The 21,382-nt window shown below is 39.9% G+C and overlaps 2 protein-coding genes across 5 annotated transcripts; one reads left to right on the top strand and one right to left on the bottom strand.

The window, feature by feature from the left end:
- Positions 1–82: 82 nt before the first annotated feature.
- On the bottom strand, positions 83–9,622 carry LOC131470895 (B-cell receptor CD22). Of its 3 annotated transcripts, none has more exons than XM_058646960.1 (10): positions 9,192–9,622; positions 5,942–6,073; positions 4,465–4,632; positions 3,890–4,032; positions 3,501–3,577; positions 3,200–3,405; positions 2,361–2,624; positions 1,310–1,621; positions 1,012–1,114; positions 83–933 (listed from the first exon to the last, which is right to left on the bottom strand). In XM_058646960.1, the coding sequence occupies exons 3-10, from the start codon at positions 4,526–4,528 to the stop codon at positions 870–872; spliced, it is 1,233 nt and encodes a 410-aa protein (XP_058502943.1). In that variant the 5' UTR covers positions 4,529–4,632; positions 5,942–6,073; positions 9,192–9,622; the 3' UTR covers positions 83–869. The 3 variants fall into 3 exon arrangements, with proteins under 3 accessions (XP_058502943.1, XP_058502944.1, XP_058502945.1); XM_058646961.1 differs by lacking the exon at positions 9,192–9,622 and adding an exon at positions 7,989–8,184; XM_058646962.1 differs by lacking the exon at positions 9,192–9,622 and adding an exon at positions 6,929–7,018.
- On the top strand, positions 5,834–20,177 carry hpn (hepsin). Of its 2 annotated transcripts, none has more exons than XM_058646958.1 (13): positions 5,834–6,252; positions 7,252–7,363; positions 13,399–13,506; positions 13,663–13,704; positions 14,491–14,620; positions 14,793–14,912; positions 15,075–15,115; positions 15,595–15,760; positions 15,952–16,142; positions 16,883–16,978; positions 18,158–18,300; positions 18,447–18,611; positions 18,849–20,177. In XM_058646958.1, exons 2-13 carry the CDS (start codon positions 7,327–7,329, stop codon positions 18,891–18,893), a joined length of 1,284 nt encoding a protein of 427 aa, XP_058502941.1. In that variant the 5' UTR covers positions 5,834–6,252; positions 7,252–7,326; the 3' UTR covers positions 18,894–20,177. The 2 variants fall into 2 exon arrangements, with proteins under 2 accessions (XP_058502941.1, XP_058502942.1); XM_058646959.1 differs by lacking the exon at positions 5,834–6,252 and adding an exon at positions 7,111–7,146.
- The last annotated feature ends 1,205 nt before the right edge of the window (positions 20,178–21,382 follow it).

Below are 21,382 nucleotides of genomic sequence, written 5' to 3'. Positions count from 1 at the left end.
GCATGAGGCTGTATGCAAATTCATACTCGTTACTTCAAGAAAACAATTTCACATCAACAAGAAACCAAGAGACAACGGAATAAAGAGGTAATTTCAACACTGTTTCATTTGTTTCAGCTTCAACATGCTCATCTCATTACGTTAAAATAAAATCCATGAAAAACATTTTTCCAGTGCTACTGTATATCCTGCTTAGGGATGGAGTGTGATGTCTGTCATGTGATGTCCAGCCAAGGTAAAGTTGCTTTTCTTCTGTGTGCATGATTTCAGTCATGGAGTCAAGCAGGTTAAAGTGCATGCACATGTAACGTTCCCCTGGCAATGTGAGGTGTGACGGTGGATGCACCAAAGTGAACATTTTAAGACCCTTAAAACTAAATCAAATACAGAGTTTCTCCTCTTCACACATTAGAAAATAGTCGCTAAGAACATGTGAAAAAAAAAATGTAGAATAAAAAGTAATCACACCAGTTTCTCTTCAGTCTTCTGTTCAGGATTTTTTTTTACATGTCTAAAACTACAACTACAACTACAACTATAACTATAACTGCCTTTGGTTAGCTGAGATGTCTTTGTCCTGAAAGTGTAACTTACCTCTATGTAAACACGCAAAACAGAGCACAAAAGCTCTGACATTAAATGTAAAATGACTACAGTTACAGGAAAACAAATGAAGTAGAGAAGAACAGCGAGAAGAGCAGACTCCAGGTTTATACGCAATATGTCGTCATCAAAAACGGTGAAAATGCCGCTTTTCTACATGTTACCGGAGGGTTTATAATGTTAATATTCTGTACAAACACTGACAAACGCTGACGTTGGCATACTCTGGTGCTCGCTTGAGCAGGCATGAGTGTGTGCAGGAGTGCTTAAGGTTCTGGAGCAGCTGTTGGCGCCAGAGCATACGATTGATTTTGGGATGACTTCTGTCTCCTGAGAGGAAAGAAAAATAAATTTTTGTTATTAGGAATTTTTGATAGTGACTGATATTAATACAAGTAAATAACTCACCTTCTCACAAAAAAGGCAACTAAGGCCATAGCAGCCAATAGGACACAGATGGCCAAACCAATAAGTACAGCTCTGTTTCCCGTAGATTCAGAAGGAGTTGTTGCTGCAGAAGACAGAAAAGTAACAATTGTCTCAGGCAGTGTGTTTATTACTATATTATGTATGTTCATGGAACGAACCTCAACAAAGACATTGTTTTCAGAGAGACGAGGAGCGTATCATTGAAGAGGGAATATCATTTCATACATTTTCTGCAGTAAAAGTGTAACAGACACACAGATAATTCTTGTTCACCAACCTCTGGAATCTGTGAGTGTCACACTGACAGTCTGTGATCCATGTATGTTGCGTGCCACACAGCAGTGCTGCCCGTATTGCTCAGCCCTGACGTTGGCTCTCCTGAGATTGGAGCTTCTTCCTGTGGCTGTGGCCGTTACTTGTCGTGCTGGATGAAAGCTTTTGTCTGTGTCAGGGAGACACGCTGCACCCTGGTACCAGCTGAACACGTGCACAGGTGGGTTAGCATCACTGCTGCAGGTCAGAGTCACGGGAAGTTCTACTTGTGCATCTCCAGTGGAAGAGATGGAAACTGCTGTGTTCCGAGGTGAATCTAGACAGATGACGGGTCAGATGAAAGGTCAATAATAGATCCCTTCAGATTATCTGGTATTTAAAAAATTCAACCTTATTATCAGTCTTGTATAAAGTACCTTAAAAGGGATACTTAAGTAAAAGTACAAGTATCTTACCAGAAAACTACTTTGGTAGAAGTTGAAGTCCCTTTTATAATATTACTTAAGTAAAAGTCTTAAAGTATATGACATTTACTGTACTTCAGAGTGTACTTGCAGTGTGTGAATGGGTGAATGGCAAAACTGTAGTGTAAAGCAGCTCATCAAGACAAGAAATACTCTATATAAATACAGACCATCACCAACTCTTCTTCTGATTTTATTTGGTTGTAAGAAATAACAAAGATAGTCAGAGGAAATGTAGTGGAGTAAAAGTAAAAGTTGCTCGAAATATAAATTTAAATAAAGTAAAGTACAGATACATTAATTATTAATGTACTTTGTTACATTACAACCCTGCTAATCATGAAATGGCATGCATACATATTGCCAAAAGAGTTCACACAATGGTGATGAACTGTGATGAATTATTTAAAGCAATTATTCACTTTTACAGACATACCTATAAATAATGTATTTTATTTTTGACAATACACCCTTCTAAAAGTTACATACTGGACCTTTGCTAAATGTTTTAGCCTTTTTTTAATCATGTCTTTTAGAAACTTCACGTAACATCATGTATCATGACATCATTGATGATTCAACTCTACTCACACTCCACATTAATGGCTTGTGTTGCCGAGTCACGCAGTCTGTCTCCAGTCTGCATCTGACAGTGGTAGGAGCCAGAGACATCAGCGGTGACATCATTGATGTTCCACACCTGTCCATTAAACCTCGGGGTGGTGCTGTTAGTCAGGAACCACCTGAATCGGGCCTGTGGACTCGCTGAAGGGCTGCAGCAGAACATATGTACGGACGAACCCTCGGTGACGCCGCTGGACGGACTCACTGACATTGTGACTGCACTGGAGGAAACTAGAGAAAAGGTATAAAGGTTGTGACATGATAACTTGAGTTGAATACTTTTCTTTTCACAATTTATTTTCTATTGTTTTATTTTATGATCGGTGCAGCTTAACAATAGGGTTTTGTCATTCAGCAAACAATAAGAGACCTCACACAGAGTATTCTCAGTAATTGCTTAAGGATTTCTTTGTGGTGGAGCAACAACAACACCACCTCCAAAATGAGGCTGTTTTCGCACACTGAAAAGTCTGAAATTGCTCTAGGTCCAATTTCAAGTTTAAGACAAGTTGCAGTTTGTGCCGACATGCGAACACAGTCTGACTACAAACACCAATGTTGAATTAGACTGAAGTGAAGTTTTAAGGTTGAGCTGAGCTCATACAGTTTTCATATTGGAATGTTTTCACTATTCTAATGCCTGTTTTTCCCCTGCATCACTTCAGTTTCATTTCACTGGCTGCCTGACATGTTAGACTATGGTTCAATGACATCATACTCAAAGCAAATGAAGTAATGTTGAAAACAGAGATGCTTAAATGTGTGTTTTACTTCTGTATTTTCTGAGTACAATTACACAATCCCACCTGCCACCAGCAGCTGTATGCCTCTCTGCTCTGGCATCTTCTGCGTCGGATGGCTGGTGATGAGGTAAAACACATAGTTTCCACTGTCTGACGGCCTCAGGTCAGAGATCTTCAGGGAGCAGTTCTTTGTTCCTGGTTGTCCCATGTACTTCACCCTGTTCTGGTAGGATGGATGTGGGAAAATACCAGCACTGTGGAACACATACCTGACACAGACACACAGACGGAAGCAAAAAGAGCATTTTTTTCCCTAAATTCTGCAAGTAAAAATCGTTGATTTACCATATAAATTTTACAATACCTTGGAGTGATACAACGACTCTCTCCAAGACACCACATCTCAGACAGAACTTTGTACTGTTCTCCTCCTCCTCCACCCTAATAGAGAACAATAAAGAGACCACAGGTGGAAAGTAATGAATTACATTTACCTGGGTTACTGTTTTTTTGTGGGCTTGTACTTGAGTAGAATAATTCAGTACTCTTCCCACCTCTGAAATGGACTAAAGGAATTGTTTATTTTAATTAAGCAAGGTGTTTAAGGCTCTCTCAACACAAGCAAGCTTAGATTAATGGTTTAAGTCCTCATCATCAGCTATACCTGCAACAGAGTTCAGCCCTTGCAGAGTGGATACACTTTCAGAATACACTGCAGCAGCTACAATAACAATGCCTCCTTTATTGAATTACCTGAGTGGAGAGCTGTGTCGCTCCCTTGGCTTCATTTAAACTTTGGGGGTAGTCATAGGAACAAGGGAAAACCACCGAAGAACCAGTCACGGCACAGATGGGACTGGACGGGAGACGGACCGACCAATCACCTGCAAGAATACCTGAGGAGCAGAGGATATTATAACCGTTTAAATTCCTGGGGAAAGCGTCTGAAGAATTAGGCATACTGCACATGAAAACAAAAAACATGTAAGTGTTTCTTATTTTTATTTTTTTTTACACACATTGGCTTATTTTATAATAATCAACTTCATGTGATAGCCTATACTTGAATAGAAATAAAACATGTGCTTGGTCTCAGCTTGCTGTATAATGACATAATGATGAGAAAATGAATATATAATATAGCGCTGAATGTCGCCTACCTTTAATTTCAACTGTAGTGTACACTCACACTCACTGAGGATGAAATAGTAAGCTGTTGTGGTCTTATTCACAAATACTAAGGTTTGGTCAGTGAGTTTGGACACTGCAGCTTGATCCCCACAGTGACTCAGGTGCGTCTCATCATGACTTCCGCTGCTGGTACCTACCTTTAAGTGAGAGCGTGAGGAGCAGCCAGCAGCTCCGTGCAACTTGTCCTCCTATCTTTTGCATATTTCTGCTGAGGTGCTTTATCTCCTGCTCTTCCCACCGTCCTCCCTGTCCGCCTCGAGCGCTTGTGTTGCTTCAACAACCAGTCTGCCCGGTGCTTCTCTTTCCTTGAAACAAACACAAAAAGTCAAATACTTCCTCTTTATTTATTCTCCATGCAGAAAAGGAAGTGGGTGGTGACCAGACATATAGAGTTAGGGTTAGTTTAGCGTTCATAATTCGGTGTGTTGTATTCAGTTTCTCTGTGGTGTCTACATCAAACTCTGTCTGCATGTCCCCAACTCACCGGCCCCCCTCCCTTCCCAACAATGGCATTATGCAGCCTGATGGCACGTGGGACAAAGGAGTTCCTGAGTCTGCTGGTTGAGCAGATCTGTGACAACAGTCTGCCACTGAATGAGCTCCTCTGGTTGTAATGTAACAAAGTACAAATACTAAGAGTTGGAAATGGTCTGTATTTACATGTATATAGATGTTTTCTAGTCTTGTCCTAGTCTAGTCCTGCTTTACACTACAGTCTTGCCATTCACCCATCTTTCATACCCATTCACACGGGGTTAAGTGTCTTGCTCAAGGACACATAGACCAGCAGGGACAGGAATTGCACCCATCCAACCTTCCAGTTGAAAGACAACTCGCCCCACCACTGAGCTACCTTACTACCCACTTTTTAAATACGTTTACTTCTAAAACTTAAGTGCATTTTATATCTGAAAGTTACTTTTTTACAGTAAATGTCATATACTTTAAGATTGTTATTTCTATGTAATATTATAAAAAAGTGACTTCAATTTCTACCACAGCCATTTTCTGGTAAGATACGTGTACTTTTACTCAAGGATCCCTTTAAGTTACTTTATACGAGACACATAGATACTGTAGATCCATTTATTTAGATGATTTATGTCAGGGACCAGCAAGTAAATGTGGCCGAGGGCCCATTTCTTTGTAAGTTATTAAATATTAGGCTGAAACATAAGGCAAACATCTTCAGTCAGAAACAAACATACACGTTTGCTACCTTAAGCTAACAATAATGTGGATTTTGTGTGTGTGTGTGAGTGCTGACCACTGCTATATGCAAATGGCCCCTAAAACAGCTTGGGGCACCAGGCAACTGTCTGCCCTGCTGCAAACAACGCACCTGTCTATAATCACATACCAGAGCATCATCACACTGTACTGTTGTGATCATGCAGGTTTTTGTGTGTTCACCTGTGCACAGCTCTGAGACTCTTGTGCGCCACTCAGAAACGTGTCCGTGACGTCACTAGCGACCCTCTACTCTGCGCAGCTGACCGCTCACAGGAAGGACCGCACACACACACACACACACGCATACACACAAACATACGCAGGCTCAGCGACAAACTGCGGATAAACGTTGAAGTGTTACACGACTAAGTGTGATTTCACCTGCTCCTCTCATCCAGATGTTCCTCTCGTTTCTGTTGGAAACAGGCGCAGGTGGTTTCGGTTGAGAGAAATAGTTTGAACTGTCGCTGGAAAGTTTTGTCGCAGTTTTCTTCTTTTTTGGGGGTCAGTAACCTGCGGAGAAAGAAAAGACGGATTTACCGTAAACTGGGGATTTACCTGGTGGTGCCAGCGTGTTAACAGCTGTTTATTTTGCGCATCTGAAGTTATTTTATTCTTTTTTTACACACACATATATATATATATACTTCTTGAAAGAAGAGAGGAAAAATAGGACAAATTCAGGCCAACAGGTAAGTCATTGTGTTTAAAAGTATTTTTAAGTCTGTATTTCTGTGTTTGCTCATTTTAGTGTTTCGCGATTAGTGTTCCCCAAAGTTTAAAAAAAAGGCCTCAGAATGACTCTGGAAAATTTTATCCCATTTATCAAATTCTTAGAAACATGTATTCGTGAAAGAATAACATGTCAAATAAATTGTGCCTTATCATTGTGTTTACATACTTTTTCCACAAAGGTGTGTTGTGTTCAGACCCAATATCAGAATCACCATCAGCACTATTGGGCACATACAAGGAATTCTACTCAAATGTTTCCTTCACTTTCACATAAGACAAAAACAATCAGGGCAACAAACCTGAACAATCAAGTTTGAAATAGTGAATTAAAAATTCCATATAAGGTTAAATACTCACACAGTGGAAGTTATGGCCAAACACAGCTTTTTTTAATTTTTTACTGAGACCATTATTCCTTACACTCATTCATTGATAACAGAGATCAAATATTTTCATTTCAGTGTTTCAGCAATTTGGGCATTTGCCCCGGAGGTTTTGCTGAATTTTTAGGGGCCACAAACCTCAGACATTTGGGGATCTCTTGCATTTGATGATATAAAATGGCAGCAGGTTAAAGGCCACAAATCATGGTCTGATGGGACAAATAATAAGCAGAACAAATATAGCACATACCTTTTGAATATTCACAGTAATATAAGCAATATAGATAGCTTTCAGTTTAGTTTGGCGGTGTCATGTGTGTCATATGACTTCACATGTCGCAGTTTGCAGTGAGGGCAGCGAGTCTTGTGACAGGTGGTTAATGAACCACAAACCTCCACGTTCCTGTTCACATTTGATCAAGAGACAAATAACAGAAGAAGATCTGGTCAAACTTTGCATCACAACATGTTAGTAAATAGGTTTTTCTGGAGAACTGGCTATGTGTGTGTGTGTATTATTACAATATATTATATATGGTATTCAGATTTGTTTCTTTTTGTTCTTTCCTTTAGAGGGCTCACACAACCTGCAAGTCAAGGAAGGAGACAGATCATCTGCTATTGCCCTTTGCATCTCACTGTATACAGATGTATGTCGAGAAAGTTGTAACAGAGAAGAAGATGGGTGAGTGTTTATCTTTGATACATGGTTGTTTCTGTATCTCTGTCACACACACACACACACACACACACACACACACACACACACACACACACACGCACGCATGCACATGCAGAATGCTGGTCAGGCTTCAGCTCATGCTGTTCTCTGTATTTGGGACCAGACATCAGTCCACTTGACAGTTAACCATTAACAGATTTGTTCAAAGCTGGCTTACATGTCTCTCTGCTGTTCTCACTGATTTATGTCCAGGTTTGTCTTCTCAGCTTGAAAAACATTTACTTAAATTGGTTGTAATATTATTTATTTGCTAATAATGAGAAAACGTCTGACCCAAAACATAAATGATTAACTTTCTGCAGCAAAGAAATGTAAATGCTGCATGACACCAAACTATACGCTGTCATTTCAACAGATCATTTGCAGTGATAACACCAGCACACTTTCCTGGCAACAAACAACTCTGAAGCCCCGTGTTTCCAACACTCTTCCATCTGCGTCCGTGAAATCCAGCATTCCTTCAAATGCCGGAGTGCTGAGCAAATATTTTTTGCCGTATTACGACACCCAGATGAGTTTAAAGCAAATAATATGGTGCGTTTATGGAAGAAAAGATAAGATGAGCTACCTTTATCTCACTGTTGCTGTCAGTGTGCGCTGAGAAATGCTGTGTTGACAATTCACATTTCCTCATATGGACACAATACTGTAAACTTTGTCAACAAATGCAGACGGTGACGGTGGATCAGCCTCGCGAAACGAAACAAAAACAACAGGTTTTTATGCTGCGATGTAGAACAGTCGAAGAATGCCGAACATGCAGATAGGGAGCAAAGAGAGTTGAGATACCAAGACATACGTAGGTGTGACCAATAATAAAGAGGTGGGGCTAATCACACACAGGCAGTTAGTACAGGTGGCTTGATACCCCTCTTTTATATCTAATGCAGATACTGATATCAGAACCTTGAGACACAACCAATGCTTTTGAACTCCTTTAAAACCAGCTGTGAATTATGTATATACCACTTTTCTAAAACATTATGCTCCAACTGTGTGTGTTTGATGAACTAAACAACCTCCAACATGACTCAGCTAAAATACTGCTGTTTTAGTTTCCATCCATCCATCTTCTACTGCATTATCCTCCACATGAGGTACCGTGCCAGTCGCAGCTGACATAGGGCGATAGGCGGGGTCACACCCTGGACAGGTCGCCAGTCCATAACAGGGCCACACATAGAGACAAACAACCATCCACTCTCACACTCACAGTCAATTTAGAGTGTACAATTTGCCTAATCCCCAAATCTGCATGTCTTTGGACTGTGGGAGGAAACTAGAGAACCTGAAGAAAACCCACGCACACACAGGGAGAACATGCAAACTCCACGTAGAAAGGCCCTTGTTCCGTCCGGCTCGCAAACCTGGGTCATCTTGCTGTAAAGTCAAGAGTCAAATGATTTTTCATGATTCTCTTTTCTTCTTTAAGCTGACGTGATTACTGAAGTGTGGCAGACACTTGGCAGACACGTGCAGCCGTCGCTTTCATTCTGCTCACATGACAGCAGTGGTCTGTCTTTGCATCTTGAGCTTAATGGCACATTTATGTAATTTTAAAGATTTTTTGATCATTTCAATTTTACTTGTTATGTTTTCTGATTACATTACAGTGATTTTGACCATTATTGGACTAATATGATGCGTCATATTGGCTCATCCTCAGCAGGAAGTAGAACAAAGTCAAATTCAGAGTAAAAATAAAACAAGTCCAAAATAAATGAATTAAAATCGTGTTATCCTTGTACGCAATAACCCTGCTTGTACTCACCTCACACTCTGAGTGCCAGTACAGTGAAGCCGGTCCTCTCCTTTGAAGTTGAAGTCTTTAATTTAAAACTGGTATAATCTCCATGTGAGTCAATCTTCTTAAGCATAAATCTTCTCATTCATTGTGTCGTCGTTGTTGTCTGTAACTTACGTTCTGTGCTGGAACACGACCTGGCCAAATGTTTTAATGTTTCCTGAAGTTTGAATGAGAGGAGAGGAAAGGAGAGTCCTCCCAGATGCAATGAATCAGCCTATGTGTGTAATTACATGAGAAACAGAGTCTAGTCGAGGAGTGGCACACATGGTGCGGATTGTTTTGTGTATGTCTGTGCTTATATTAGGCAAGACGTCGTTTTCAGGAAGTGGCTGCATTATCCTCAATTTTGACGTGTTTATACACCGTGCATGTGTGAACAAGTACAGGGACACCAACACACACACACAGACTCAAAGAAACACTACATTTTTCTATTCCGGCTAATGTTTACCATTACATTATGTTTGTGTTTGTTTTTATTTTTCCACCATGACAACCACAAGTATGTGTCTACGCTTCTCGTTTCAGACTCTTACTACTATCTAGAAACATCAGAATTTGGTCATTTTATAATCAGTCAAGGATGCTGACTGTGCAGATGAGGGTAGCGGAGAAAAAAAATTATTATCATTATTATTATTATTATTTATACACATGTTTCTTTTTCTGTTATTTCGAAAAACACTAACACTTGAAGCCAACACAAATAACAACAGATAGCCGGCTCCAAACCAATAGTCGGTTTCAAAACAAAAGAAAGTCACAGTTCAAATCTAACCTCATCATACAGTGGATTCTCTGTGATGGGTAGTGTTCAAATGTGTCCTTTACCAGAACAAACTGTTACTCTAAGACTTAAATTCCTTCTTCCATCTGGATAAAGATTCAAGATTCAAGATTCAAGATTCCTTTATTGTCATTCCAACACACATTAAGACATGAGGTGGGAATGAAATTCCAGTTTCTCCAGAACCCGGTCAGCCCAAAACAATAAAAAAGAAAAAGAACCAACAGTTTAAACTTAAAAACATAAAATTGAAATAAAATTGAAATTTAAAACCTCTGGAGGTAAGGTGCTGTGTGATTATAAAGAGTTAGAATAAGAATAATGAAATGAAAAATTAAATAACTGTACCGAGGTCGTGTATAAATAAAATACAATTTGTGCAAAAGATGTACAGTGCAAACAGTCAACAGTAAAAAGCTTCTTTTTTTTTATGTTTTTATCGATAGATTTTGTCTCTTATGCTGCTTTTTGCTGTGCTTTGACATAAACCTTGCTGGCGAGGTCAGTGTGTACTGATATTCTTGGGATAAATACAGTTTCCTGAGACCAAAAAATAGGACTCCTCTCAAAGATAGTTTTCTACTAAACAGGTATCTACTTAAAATCTGCGCATGTTCATGTTTTTCTCTCTATTTTGGTATTTTGGTCTTGGGAGGGCGTGGGCGGCCACATAGTGTCTCATGTGGTTCACAGTTGCCTCGTTTTACCCAAGGACACAGAGTGTTCAGTGGGCAAGCGTAATGCATGCAGAGCTGAGGGTATCCCTCCCAATGTCCCACAGATGACTCACTCAACCTTTATTTCCACTCTGGTCATATGACGCATGGATAGACAGAAATAAACCAAGATAAAATACATGTTATGCTCTATGTGGATGGCTCACATACACAGTAGTCAGTGATGAGTCACTGTTACCGCTGTTTATTGCAGTGGCAACAAACCATAGTAACCAGTGACCCAGTCACGGTGTGGTCCAAAAATGTACACACTGCATTGCAACACAATTTCCTCCTTTGACAATAACATATGGATGATTTCAGTTGGTGACATGTAAACAAACTAGATGTCAAAAACACAATTTATTTGTGGATAATTTCATATAACTTGCTAACTTGAGTTAAGTTTGTTCATCTTTTTTTCAGTGTACATGATCATATGTTTTTATCATGTGTTGGGCTGCAACTATCGATTACTCTCGATTAAGCATTTAGTTGTTTGGTCGACAAAATGATTCACTCAATGATTCAGAAAACATTCACATTTAAGGATCTGAAAAATCAGAAAGAACTGGTTTTGGCTATTAGAAAACACTCAAACCAGTTAATCAATTAACAAAATAGTTTGCGATTCAATTAGTAATTGATTAATGATCAATTGAGTGATCAGTTGCTGCAGCCCAAGCCATGTGTGACTCTTCAGAAAATGTATGTATCAAACAGTTATGAAAGCCTAGATTATCGTTTTTTCCTTTTCTTCTCTACAGACGATATAACCGTATCCAGTTTTACAACTCTAAAGATCTCCAATTCAATCATTTTTAACATAAACAGCGTAAATAACTGTGCCAGCAACTGTCTGTCCGTTTAACGTCCCTCATAACACACAGGTAAAGGGACACACATACACACAGGAGAAGGAGAACTCTGAAGTGGACACAATAGAGCGCTTGTTCTTTCCTGCAGTGTGATTAGGAAGAGCGCTATGTGAAGACGGAGAGAAGGAATGAAACAGAAAGAAAGGATAAAGGGGGCTGGGGGGGGGGAGCACCTGTCGATACTGATATACCAACCCATTCTGTGCTGAGGCAACTTTTGTTAAAAACCACGGCGTAAAAGAATACTGCATGCTGATCACATACTCACTTTTTGTTTTTCACCTTTTACGTTTCACTTTCATCATCATGCGCTCTCATCTCTGTTCATAACCACGGAGTTTCAATCCACGGAACACGAACAGTAACGCCATTGTCACGCTGAGTGGATGTTTGCTGGGGAATTCTGAGGAGAGGAAGTTAAGAGAGGACAGGTACGGAGGGGGAGGAGGAGCAAACAGGGGAGCAGAGGCAGCGAAAGATGGGTGGAGAGGGAGGGAAGGAAATGTGGAGAGTTTGTTGAAAAATTCCAGTCAAAGGAGAGTAAGAGTTGGCCAGTGAAATATGATGGTGTTGAGGGAGTAGATGTGAGGAGATAGTAGACCAGGAGGAGGAGGAGGAGGTCAGCTGTCACGATTCTTGAATAGGGATGGGACAATGACACTTTTTTGTGTCTGATACCAACATCACAAACTTGAGTATCTACCGATACCAATATTAGTCTGATACAGTCATTAGAGCATTTATGAACTTTGAAGCTGTTTATCACACATTTGTGTCATGTGACATGTAGTATTTTTGTCCACTATCTGATTCCCATCGCTATTCTTGATAACACCATAGATATTCGGTGACTGTGAGACCTGTCATTGTCAATCACATATGCTTGAGTGTCTGCAGATGCTAAGTAACAGATTTTGACTCAGTCCTTGTGCAGACTGGTTCTTGCTCTACACTAAGAATCATATTTTAAGTATTAAAAACATTCCGCACCAATGCAGTTTTTCTTTTTGCTTACTTTTCTTTTTTTTCCATTTTGACAAAGCAGGAATTTGTGTGTGTTTGTTGATATTGTGGCAGCCATGTTTCTGTAGCAGGTTTTGCCAGGTAGGTTGCAGCACTATTATGGTGGGCTTATTAGCCTTTGGACTATTACAGACAGTAAGTCACATAAGTCAGCACGACTCCACCTGAGCAGAGGTCAAATTGTGTGCCATAATTATACACTGGCCTGATACTCTTGAAATGTAAAGAGAGACAGAAGAATGAAACATCCGTGGAAACAATAGGTGGACCTACTGTATATGAATAGTGGCTTTGTGTAATACCAGGACTTGTTTTTTGATTCCATACTTCCAAATCTGTGATATGCAACATGTGAATTTACTCTGTGGCTGACGCTGACAGACAGTAAATAAAAAGAAAGAAACACACTGTGATCACACTGTGAACAACACATCCTGCTTGTGCACACAGACAGGGCAGACATGGCTTGATAGTTTGTTCTCACTTTGTGGAGAAATGCTAGACTTTAGACTATTGATCTAATCCGTGTCATTTGTACTCTTCAGTCCGTGCCAGATCTGCGTCTACTCTGTCCCTGTGTCCCCGTGAGTTAAAACACTGAGCTAAAACTGATAATCTTGCTGATGGTTGTTTACGCTGGTGGAGTCCAGAAAAAGAACCCCCAATCACACTAGATAGCATGTTGATAGATAGATAATAAAATAAGGAATGAAATATTAATATGCAACATGAAATATTCCAATAATACTGTGTGTGTCTGTTTTTAGGGAGCAAGGGCATCTCTCTGACCTGTGTGTTGACACCCTGCCGGGTGATGGGCATGTGTCTGGTACTGATGATCTTGGGAGCTGTTGGAGCAGCCGTTTGGGCCGTAGGTTAGACCACATGCTCATTCACATACTGTAGACGCATGTGTCTCTGGAACATGTGACAACCATAGTCTGTTGTTTGTTTTTATTTTAATTTAAGCCATATACATTATAGTTAGTCATACATCGCTCTAACTTGCTGTGTATTTTACTCTTTTGTAGTTACGTTTTGCACAATGGAGGAAGATACAGGATTATATGACAGTGAGTATGAGTAACACACAGTTATGCCACATTTTTGACGTTTCATCAAATATCACAGGAACCTTAGGGCAAAACATGCAAATCTCTTTCCTCTGCAAGACTATGAGTCCTGGAACTCAAGGTCGAGTAAGAGTTAAAAACATACCATAGCAAAAGCATTCCTGCCTCTCCCTGCACCTGCCTGGAATCTGGTGCTCACTAGACTGTGAGTCTACCACAGTAATGTCTTTGCATGTTAATTGTTAGATTATAGTGTCACCCTCAAGTATTGATTATGGCCTTACTGATTAAGGGAATAGGTCGGTAACACTATTTGGGCCAAATATAGGCTTTTACTGTAACATTTACACTAAAAGACACATTGAACACTATTCCAATGTTAAGTTGTACTTAATGTCGTGACTGAGTGTTTGCACTGAAGACACCGTTCAAAGATCCTGTGTCTCAGATGCAGTTATTATGCAGTACAGTTATTCACCTTAAGATATATCTTGAGACATATTTCAATTAAAAAATATTAAGCTTTATGCATAGTATCCAGTATTTTTAACATTATTGAGGTCTAGATAACCATCATCTTTTATTGTAACGTGTCTGACTGAAAAACACAGTTCTACATTAGCTGAAAATGAAATAGTTGCACTACCAGTAAGAACAGACTGACATCTGACAAGCTTGAAACAGTAATTATCTGTGGCCTGGTTAAACTTCCGGTGACTAAATGTTGAATGTGGGGTTTTACCGAGCGTGTTGTGAAAGTGAACTCATCCTTTCATTCCCCCACAGTTCAGGTAAATTCTGCTGACCAGCGTCTCAGAGTCTTTGACTCCCCCCAGAAGAAGTGGCGTCAGGTGTGTTCCTCCTCAGCCAACGAACAGCTTGCGAGCATCAGCTGTGAAGAAGTGGGCTTTGTCAGGTGAAATATGAATCCAATGATCTCTCAGTATGACTCAAAGGAGGTTGTAAAGTAATCCCTTACTGAGATCAAAGTGTCTGAGATGCTGGTTAAGAAAGAATTAGTTTTTTGGTAAATATTAGAGGATGGCTTAACACAATGTGTATGTTTGTGTGTCTCTGTTGGTCTTCAGTGTGGTGAATTACTCGGTCACATCAGTGCCAGAGGCCAGTGGAGATGGCGGAGAGTTCTTTTGTGTGAGACAGGAGGAGCTCAGCTACGGCAAGAAGATTAAGGACTCATTGTTTCCATGGTAACAAACACCTGTCTGTTTGATCCCCAGTATAATCTTGCCCTACACTGTAATCTCTGTTGATCCTCCTGCCATTTTGTTGAGTTGTCTGCGCAATTAACAAAAAAAAAAAGGAAACAAGTTCTCTTTGCTCTGTTGTAACTGTGAATGTCTTTGTTTCAGTGACTGTGAGAGCAGGGAGGTTCTCACACTTTTGTGCCAAGGTAAGACGACAGCTCAGATGTGTGACACACACTCATGACACCTTACATCTCATGTTTTCCACATGCTTTGGCGCTTCTGTCTGTTGCGTTTAAGCTTTTCACAACCTGCAGGTTTCTTAAAACCGAGTAAAGTTTTTCTGCTTCATTGTTCTCAATCTTTGCTCTTTACTTAACTAGTTAATGGCACTTTTTAAATACGTGGACGACATAGCCCTGGTTGCACACGTGACTGGCACAGATGCTCTTGGCTCACTAGCAGCAGGCAGTCAGTGATCTGGTCCAACATCCCCAAGACCAAGGAGCTGTGCTGTGGGGAGAGAGATAAAACAGCATCACTTCTGTTCCAGCCACTCAGCAGCTAGGGTCATTTACAAAAAAAACGAGCCTTATTGGGAGAACAATCTCTGTCACCTTTGGGAACAGGCAATAAAGTATATCTTATCTTATCTTATCCATTCTGTCCACTCTTTTGTCGGCAGACTGTGGCAGACGCAGTTTTGCAGCAGACCGTATAGTTGGCGGTGTGGATGCGCGGCAGGGCAGCTGGCCGTGGCAGGTCAGCTTACAGTACGATGGAGTTCATCAGTGTGGAGGATCCATCATCTCAGACCGCTGGATTGTCTCTGCAGCTCACTGTTTCCGCGAGTAAGTGATGGGAACATCTGGGACAAAATTCTACCAAAATGCATGCTTTAAAATGAATTTTGAATGTATCTGATTGCTTTGGTGGAACCATATTTTGCCCATCTGCTTTCGAGGTGGAGTAAGTTTTGAATTTGTGCGCGTGTTTAGACAGCTGACAAAGTTTCCTCTGCCACTCCCTCACTCTCTGTTAGACGGATCCGCTTTGTGAATCGCTGGCGTGTGCTGCTGGGCTCAATATACAATAAACCAGTCAATGCCAACGTGGCGGAGGTGAAGACCATCGTTTATCACAGCAGCTACCTGCCCTTCGTAGACACCAACATCGACGACAACAGCAGGGACATCGCTGTTTTGGCCCTCACACAACCACTCACTTTCAATGGTAGGACACGTGAAAGGCGTACACCCATTCTATATCCATCAGATCTACACACACCTGAGTCATTACTGTAATTGGCCTGTTTGAGGTTTCCTGTGTTTTCTTCCTGCCGACGGGACTTTTTTGTTTGTTTTATCCAACACAATTTTGTCATCACTGAACCGGATGTGTCCACAAGAGAGTCAGTCATTTGTCACATGATGTACAGTAAAAACACAGCGGTTCTAACCAAGCAACGGAATTCTTACTTTGATGGTCTCCCTTTACACAGCAAAATAATAATTAGTCTGGAATGCTTAAAGTTAATGCTTAAAGTTAAAAGTGCATCGTTGACTGATATTTCTGTCTGCCCTAGAATCCTTACACTTCTTCAATAATAGGTCAATTATATAACAACAAAATAGGAATAAATGACTGTATTACTTACTGTAATCTGTGAGAGTTTATATCATCATGTTAGGGCTGTGTCCTTAAATGCCATAGCAGTAACTGATAATGGGAACTGCTGTGTGCTGTGAAGACAACGTTTAAGTGAGGACGACATCTAGTGTTTGGCATTCATAATTACAACCAACTACAATAAGATCCCCCACACTAGCTTCCCTGGTGTTTGTCATACTTAGAGTAAATTCAACAGTTTCATTGATCATGTTTATTTCACCACCTTTATCTGAAATGATGAGTTTAAGTGATGTTTGTGAGTGTGTTAGTGATGATGCATTTCTTCTTCTTTGTGTACATAGAATACATCCAGCCTATTTGTCTGCCAGCGTATGGTCAAAGACTGATAGATGGACAGATGGGGACAGTAACAGGCTGGGGAAACGTTGGCTACTATGGTGAGTTTGTTTTAATAAACTTCAGAAAAAACATTATTTGTATTCTTTGATTTTCTTTCCCTTGGTTAAAAATTGCAGTTTGCGTCTATCTGTTCTGGACATTTCAGTGTACATAGTGTTCTTTAGTCCTCACTCCTTGCACCTCGGTCAAGTGAATGAGGGGGGCTTTTAAAAAACATGCAGGGGTCAATCTTTTTCATAATACATTTCAAAATATGAAGTTGATTAACCACAGAAAAGTTTCAAAAGGCTAAATGAACAACATTAGACTACAGTTTCAAAGTTGAACCTTTATATGACTGAGGTCTTGGACTGTCAGCCAACTAACTAACCTCAGCATCAAAATTGCCTCTTCTTCCCTCCCCAAAAACGGTTGCAGGAAACCTGGGTTTCATGCTTGATCAGCTATCTTTCTGGTGCATCTGTTCACTTCACACTTTTATTTATTATTATGTACAGCACTTTGGTCCACTGTGGTTATTTTAAGTGCTTTACAAATAAAGTTAGATTGAAATCAGTACGCCATCCCAACCCTTGGTCCAGGCCATGTTTATCTTCTGCCTGGCCTCCCTTCATGTGTAACTGCTGCGAATGATCCAGAACACAGCTGCCCGTTGGTCTTTAACCAGCCTGATAGGGCACATGCCTCTCTCTCGCTCTCTCTCTCTCTCTCTCTCTCTCTCCCTCTGCTGTTCATTCAACTCCCCTGGCTGCCAATGGTAGCCTGAATCAAATTCAAGACACTGACCTTTGCCCACAGAGTGACTATTGGGTCTTGCACACAAGGCAGTCTCAGTCAGACTGTTTTTCCAATGGTAGAACACGCTTCCTAATGCTATCAGAGCAGCAGAGTTTCTCTCCACCTACAAGAAACTCTTAGACTGAAGGGCTGCTGGAGGTGGAGTGTGCTGGCAAGGCTGGAGAAGCTATTGAAATGGAAATAATGGCAATAGAAGTCCTGAACACAAGGAGAACAACATCTTCTTCTTTGGGTGGATCTTTTGCCTCCATCTTGTCCTATCCCTTGTGTCCTCTTCTTTTACACCAACTGTCCTCATGTCCTCATTTACAACATCCATGAACCTTCTCTGTGGTCTTCCTCTTAGACATAATAATATAGACATAATGTATTCCCTCTGTATTGTATTTACACTGTGTTTTTTTTTTTGTTACCTGCAGGTCACCTGGCAGATGTTCTCCAGGAAGCACATGTCCCCATCATCAGTGACACTGTCTGTAACGCTGCAGATTACTATGACAATCAGATCACCACCAGCATGTTCTGTGCTGGTTATGAGAAAGGAGGCACTGATGCCTGTCAGGTGAGTCTACCTGAGTTCATTATTAATATATGCTTTATGCTATACTTTTTTGTTTGCTATTCAGGGGGAAAGGGGAAATAGCCCTGCAAGTAGTTCACACATACATAAGTGCATGTGTGAACTACTTCTACCATGTGTGGTTTTAGGGAGACAGCGGTGGTCCTTTTGTGGCGGAGGACAGTCAGTCTAAGGCCATTCGATATCGTCTGCTGGGGGTGGTGAGCTGGGGAACAGGTTGTGCCATGGCAAAGAAACCTGGCGTCTACACCAGAGTGTCACGGTTTCTTCCCTGGATATCCACTGCCATGAGGGTGAGAAACTGGATGCAACGCAGCTTTATTGTGTTGTCTTTATATCAATTTAAATTTAAAACAGATCATATTATCTTATTCAGATTCAAGTAGTGAGAATTTGAAGGAAAAGTACAGCAAACTTTTAAAGTGAAGCTCACAAGTCAATATGCACTAACACCTAAACACATTAAGTTAAAAGTATTATGAAGTGTTTTTGTTTTTTTGACCATTTCTGTTCTCATCTTTCTTTTCTAGAACTATCACAATTCACCAGGGGTTCACAAAATGGCCCGGATATGAGAATACTGCACCACTTTTTCTAGATAAAAATATGGACAAATCCTGTTTATGTCAATAGGGAGTCTTATGATGGGGGGGTGGCGAGTTTAGACCCCCCCCCCCCCCCCCTTCTCCTAATACTGAGGATCTTACCACTTCTTTTCCCTGTAGTAAAAAATGTAAACTAGTGTCATCCTTCATAATGGTCATAATGGTCATTTAACTTTTTTTGTTGTGAGTTCATGCACTAAAGAGATCACGTGGCTCAGATTGAGGTGCACTTATTCAAGGGTTAATGAAACCTCCACAAAAAAACAAAAACATATCTAAATGATAACAAAGGTGGATGTTCTTTCCCTATCATCAAGGTACAAGTGAGTATTATCACACACTATGGTTCTTTTTGACTTCATGTGTCCAATTACTTTCAAACCTTTATGTGTTTTTGTACATTTAAGCAGATACTTAGCACCTTAATTTTTTGTTTATTTCAGAATAAATGTTCTGAGCCTAAAGAACAAAAACATGAACCTGTCCAAACTCTTAAAGGCCAAAAGTGATATATTATCGGAATTTATATACTGGATTTAAGATGAAATACAATGATGTTTTTGCATTTTTGCATTTGTTTGCATTGTAAAAAGCAACAGAAGTAAATTGAAATAAGCCATCTATAATCTATAGCAAAGACTATAGATTACAATAAGAAACTAAAAGACTTGTCACAGTTATTATTTTCTTGTTCTAACTGAGTCCGTTTTTAGATCATTTTAACAAAGATCAGAAAAGCTACACTGTGCAACACAGAGTGTAAAATAGCAGTAATTTTGTGTAATTCTAAGATTACACAACAGCACAACAGATGATGGCTTTTCACATAGTAGAGACGTGTAGGCTTTTCAAACTCTTGTGTGAATATAATGTGGTTTTTATATCATGAATAATCATTCACACACGCGTTTATCTTCACCAAATCTCTATGGTTGAGATATACTGAGAAAGATAATGCCCACATTCAAATCAATATTTTGCCTTGTTTTGTAAATATTGGTCAGTGTGTTTTTTTTTTCTTTCTTATGTAGATGCTTATGTCAGACCCAGATCTTAAAGCCAGGAGTGCAACAACAATATAATTAATGTCCTTATATGATAAAATATACCCTTTCCTGCATATTTTAGAAAACTCTTTTACTGTAGCTGTGTGAGTACCTGTAGCAAACACTGAATCTTTGCCCTGCACCTGGCCCAAATAAACAATGAAATGTGACTGTCTTCAAAATAAATTTGAATATTTTTTAAAATTTCTTTAAACCTTGACTCAACAGAATGAATGTGCTATCATTTGCAGTTTGTAGCGTTTCCTCACCTTGTTTCTCAAATCTCTCAAGTTTGTTACTGTCTGTGTATGTGTGATTTTATTGTTCTTATTATTATTACCTTAATGTAACCAAGAAAGGCCGATGGAAAAAATAAAAATAAAATCAAGAGGTCAGGACAGGCATTTAGCAGCACTGCAGACTGTCTGTACTGTAAAATGATCAGAGTCAAAAATATAACAGTATTTATACTATACCAATCTAAAAGAAGAATAAAACACAAAAAGATAAAATATCAAAATACAGCTTTCAGTGATCGTAGGGAGACCAGCTTGTTGTTTAAGTCCTAGATTCAATGCAGGAGTGCAGACACCAAAGTGGAATTTCCCTCCCAATTCTGGACTTTTGGAACATTTAATAGAAATATATGAATAAATCCTGGGCGCAAAGACCAGAATTCCCACATTTTTCAATGAAGAATGCAGATCCCTAGCAGGTAACCCAGCTAACAATTCTGGAAACGTTACCTTTTGGTTGTGGGAACGTTCCCCAAAGGTTCTCCCCTAGGTTGTCCTGTCGTTAATATGGAAAGTTTTCTTAACGTTCCCCTAACGTTAGTTTTTAGTTCCACATTCTGTTCCCACAACGTTACTTTGTCACAACCTTTGGAGAACGTTCTCTTTTGGTTTCCTCAACACTTAGGGAACATTAGGCTCCTCCCAAACCCTGAGGGAACGTTCTCTAAACATTAGTTTTTGGTTTGTTGTAACTAACCTTAGGAGAACAATGGGCTAACATTATGTGAAGGTCGTCTGTTAGTAGGGAATGAACCCAGTTTTGTAGATTACATCATCTTCACAACCTTGTAGCACAGCTTGTGCAAAGGTGGACCCCAAGGACAGGCCATATAACGTTAAATAACATTACATAATAATACTATATTATATTAGAGTAATTTGTGCAATGAACCTGTAGATGGCAGCAGAACACCACCGCAGGTTCACGTGACTGAGCTGCAGCTGTTCGGACAGAACTGGGTTAGATTTGTGGGGCAAATGACCTCATAGTGAAGCATCAACGTGAGATGAAGAAATTCTCCATGTTATCCACCAGAAAACACGATATTTTGTGCATTTTTTTTTACTGGTAACAGACAGATTAAACGACATGCATGTGCTTTTATGAACAACTTAC

The sequence above is a fragment of the Solea solea genome, chromosome 13 (genome assembly GCF_958295425.1).
Source record: "Solea solea chromosome 13, fSolSol10.1, whole genome shotgun sequence".
NCBI lineage: Eukaryota > Metazoa > Chordata > Actinopteri > Pleuronectiformes > Soleidae > Solea > Solea solea.
Note: the sequence above shows the minus strand (reverse complement) of the source record. Positions and strands in the feature narration are given on the sequence as shown.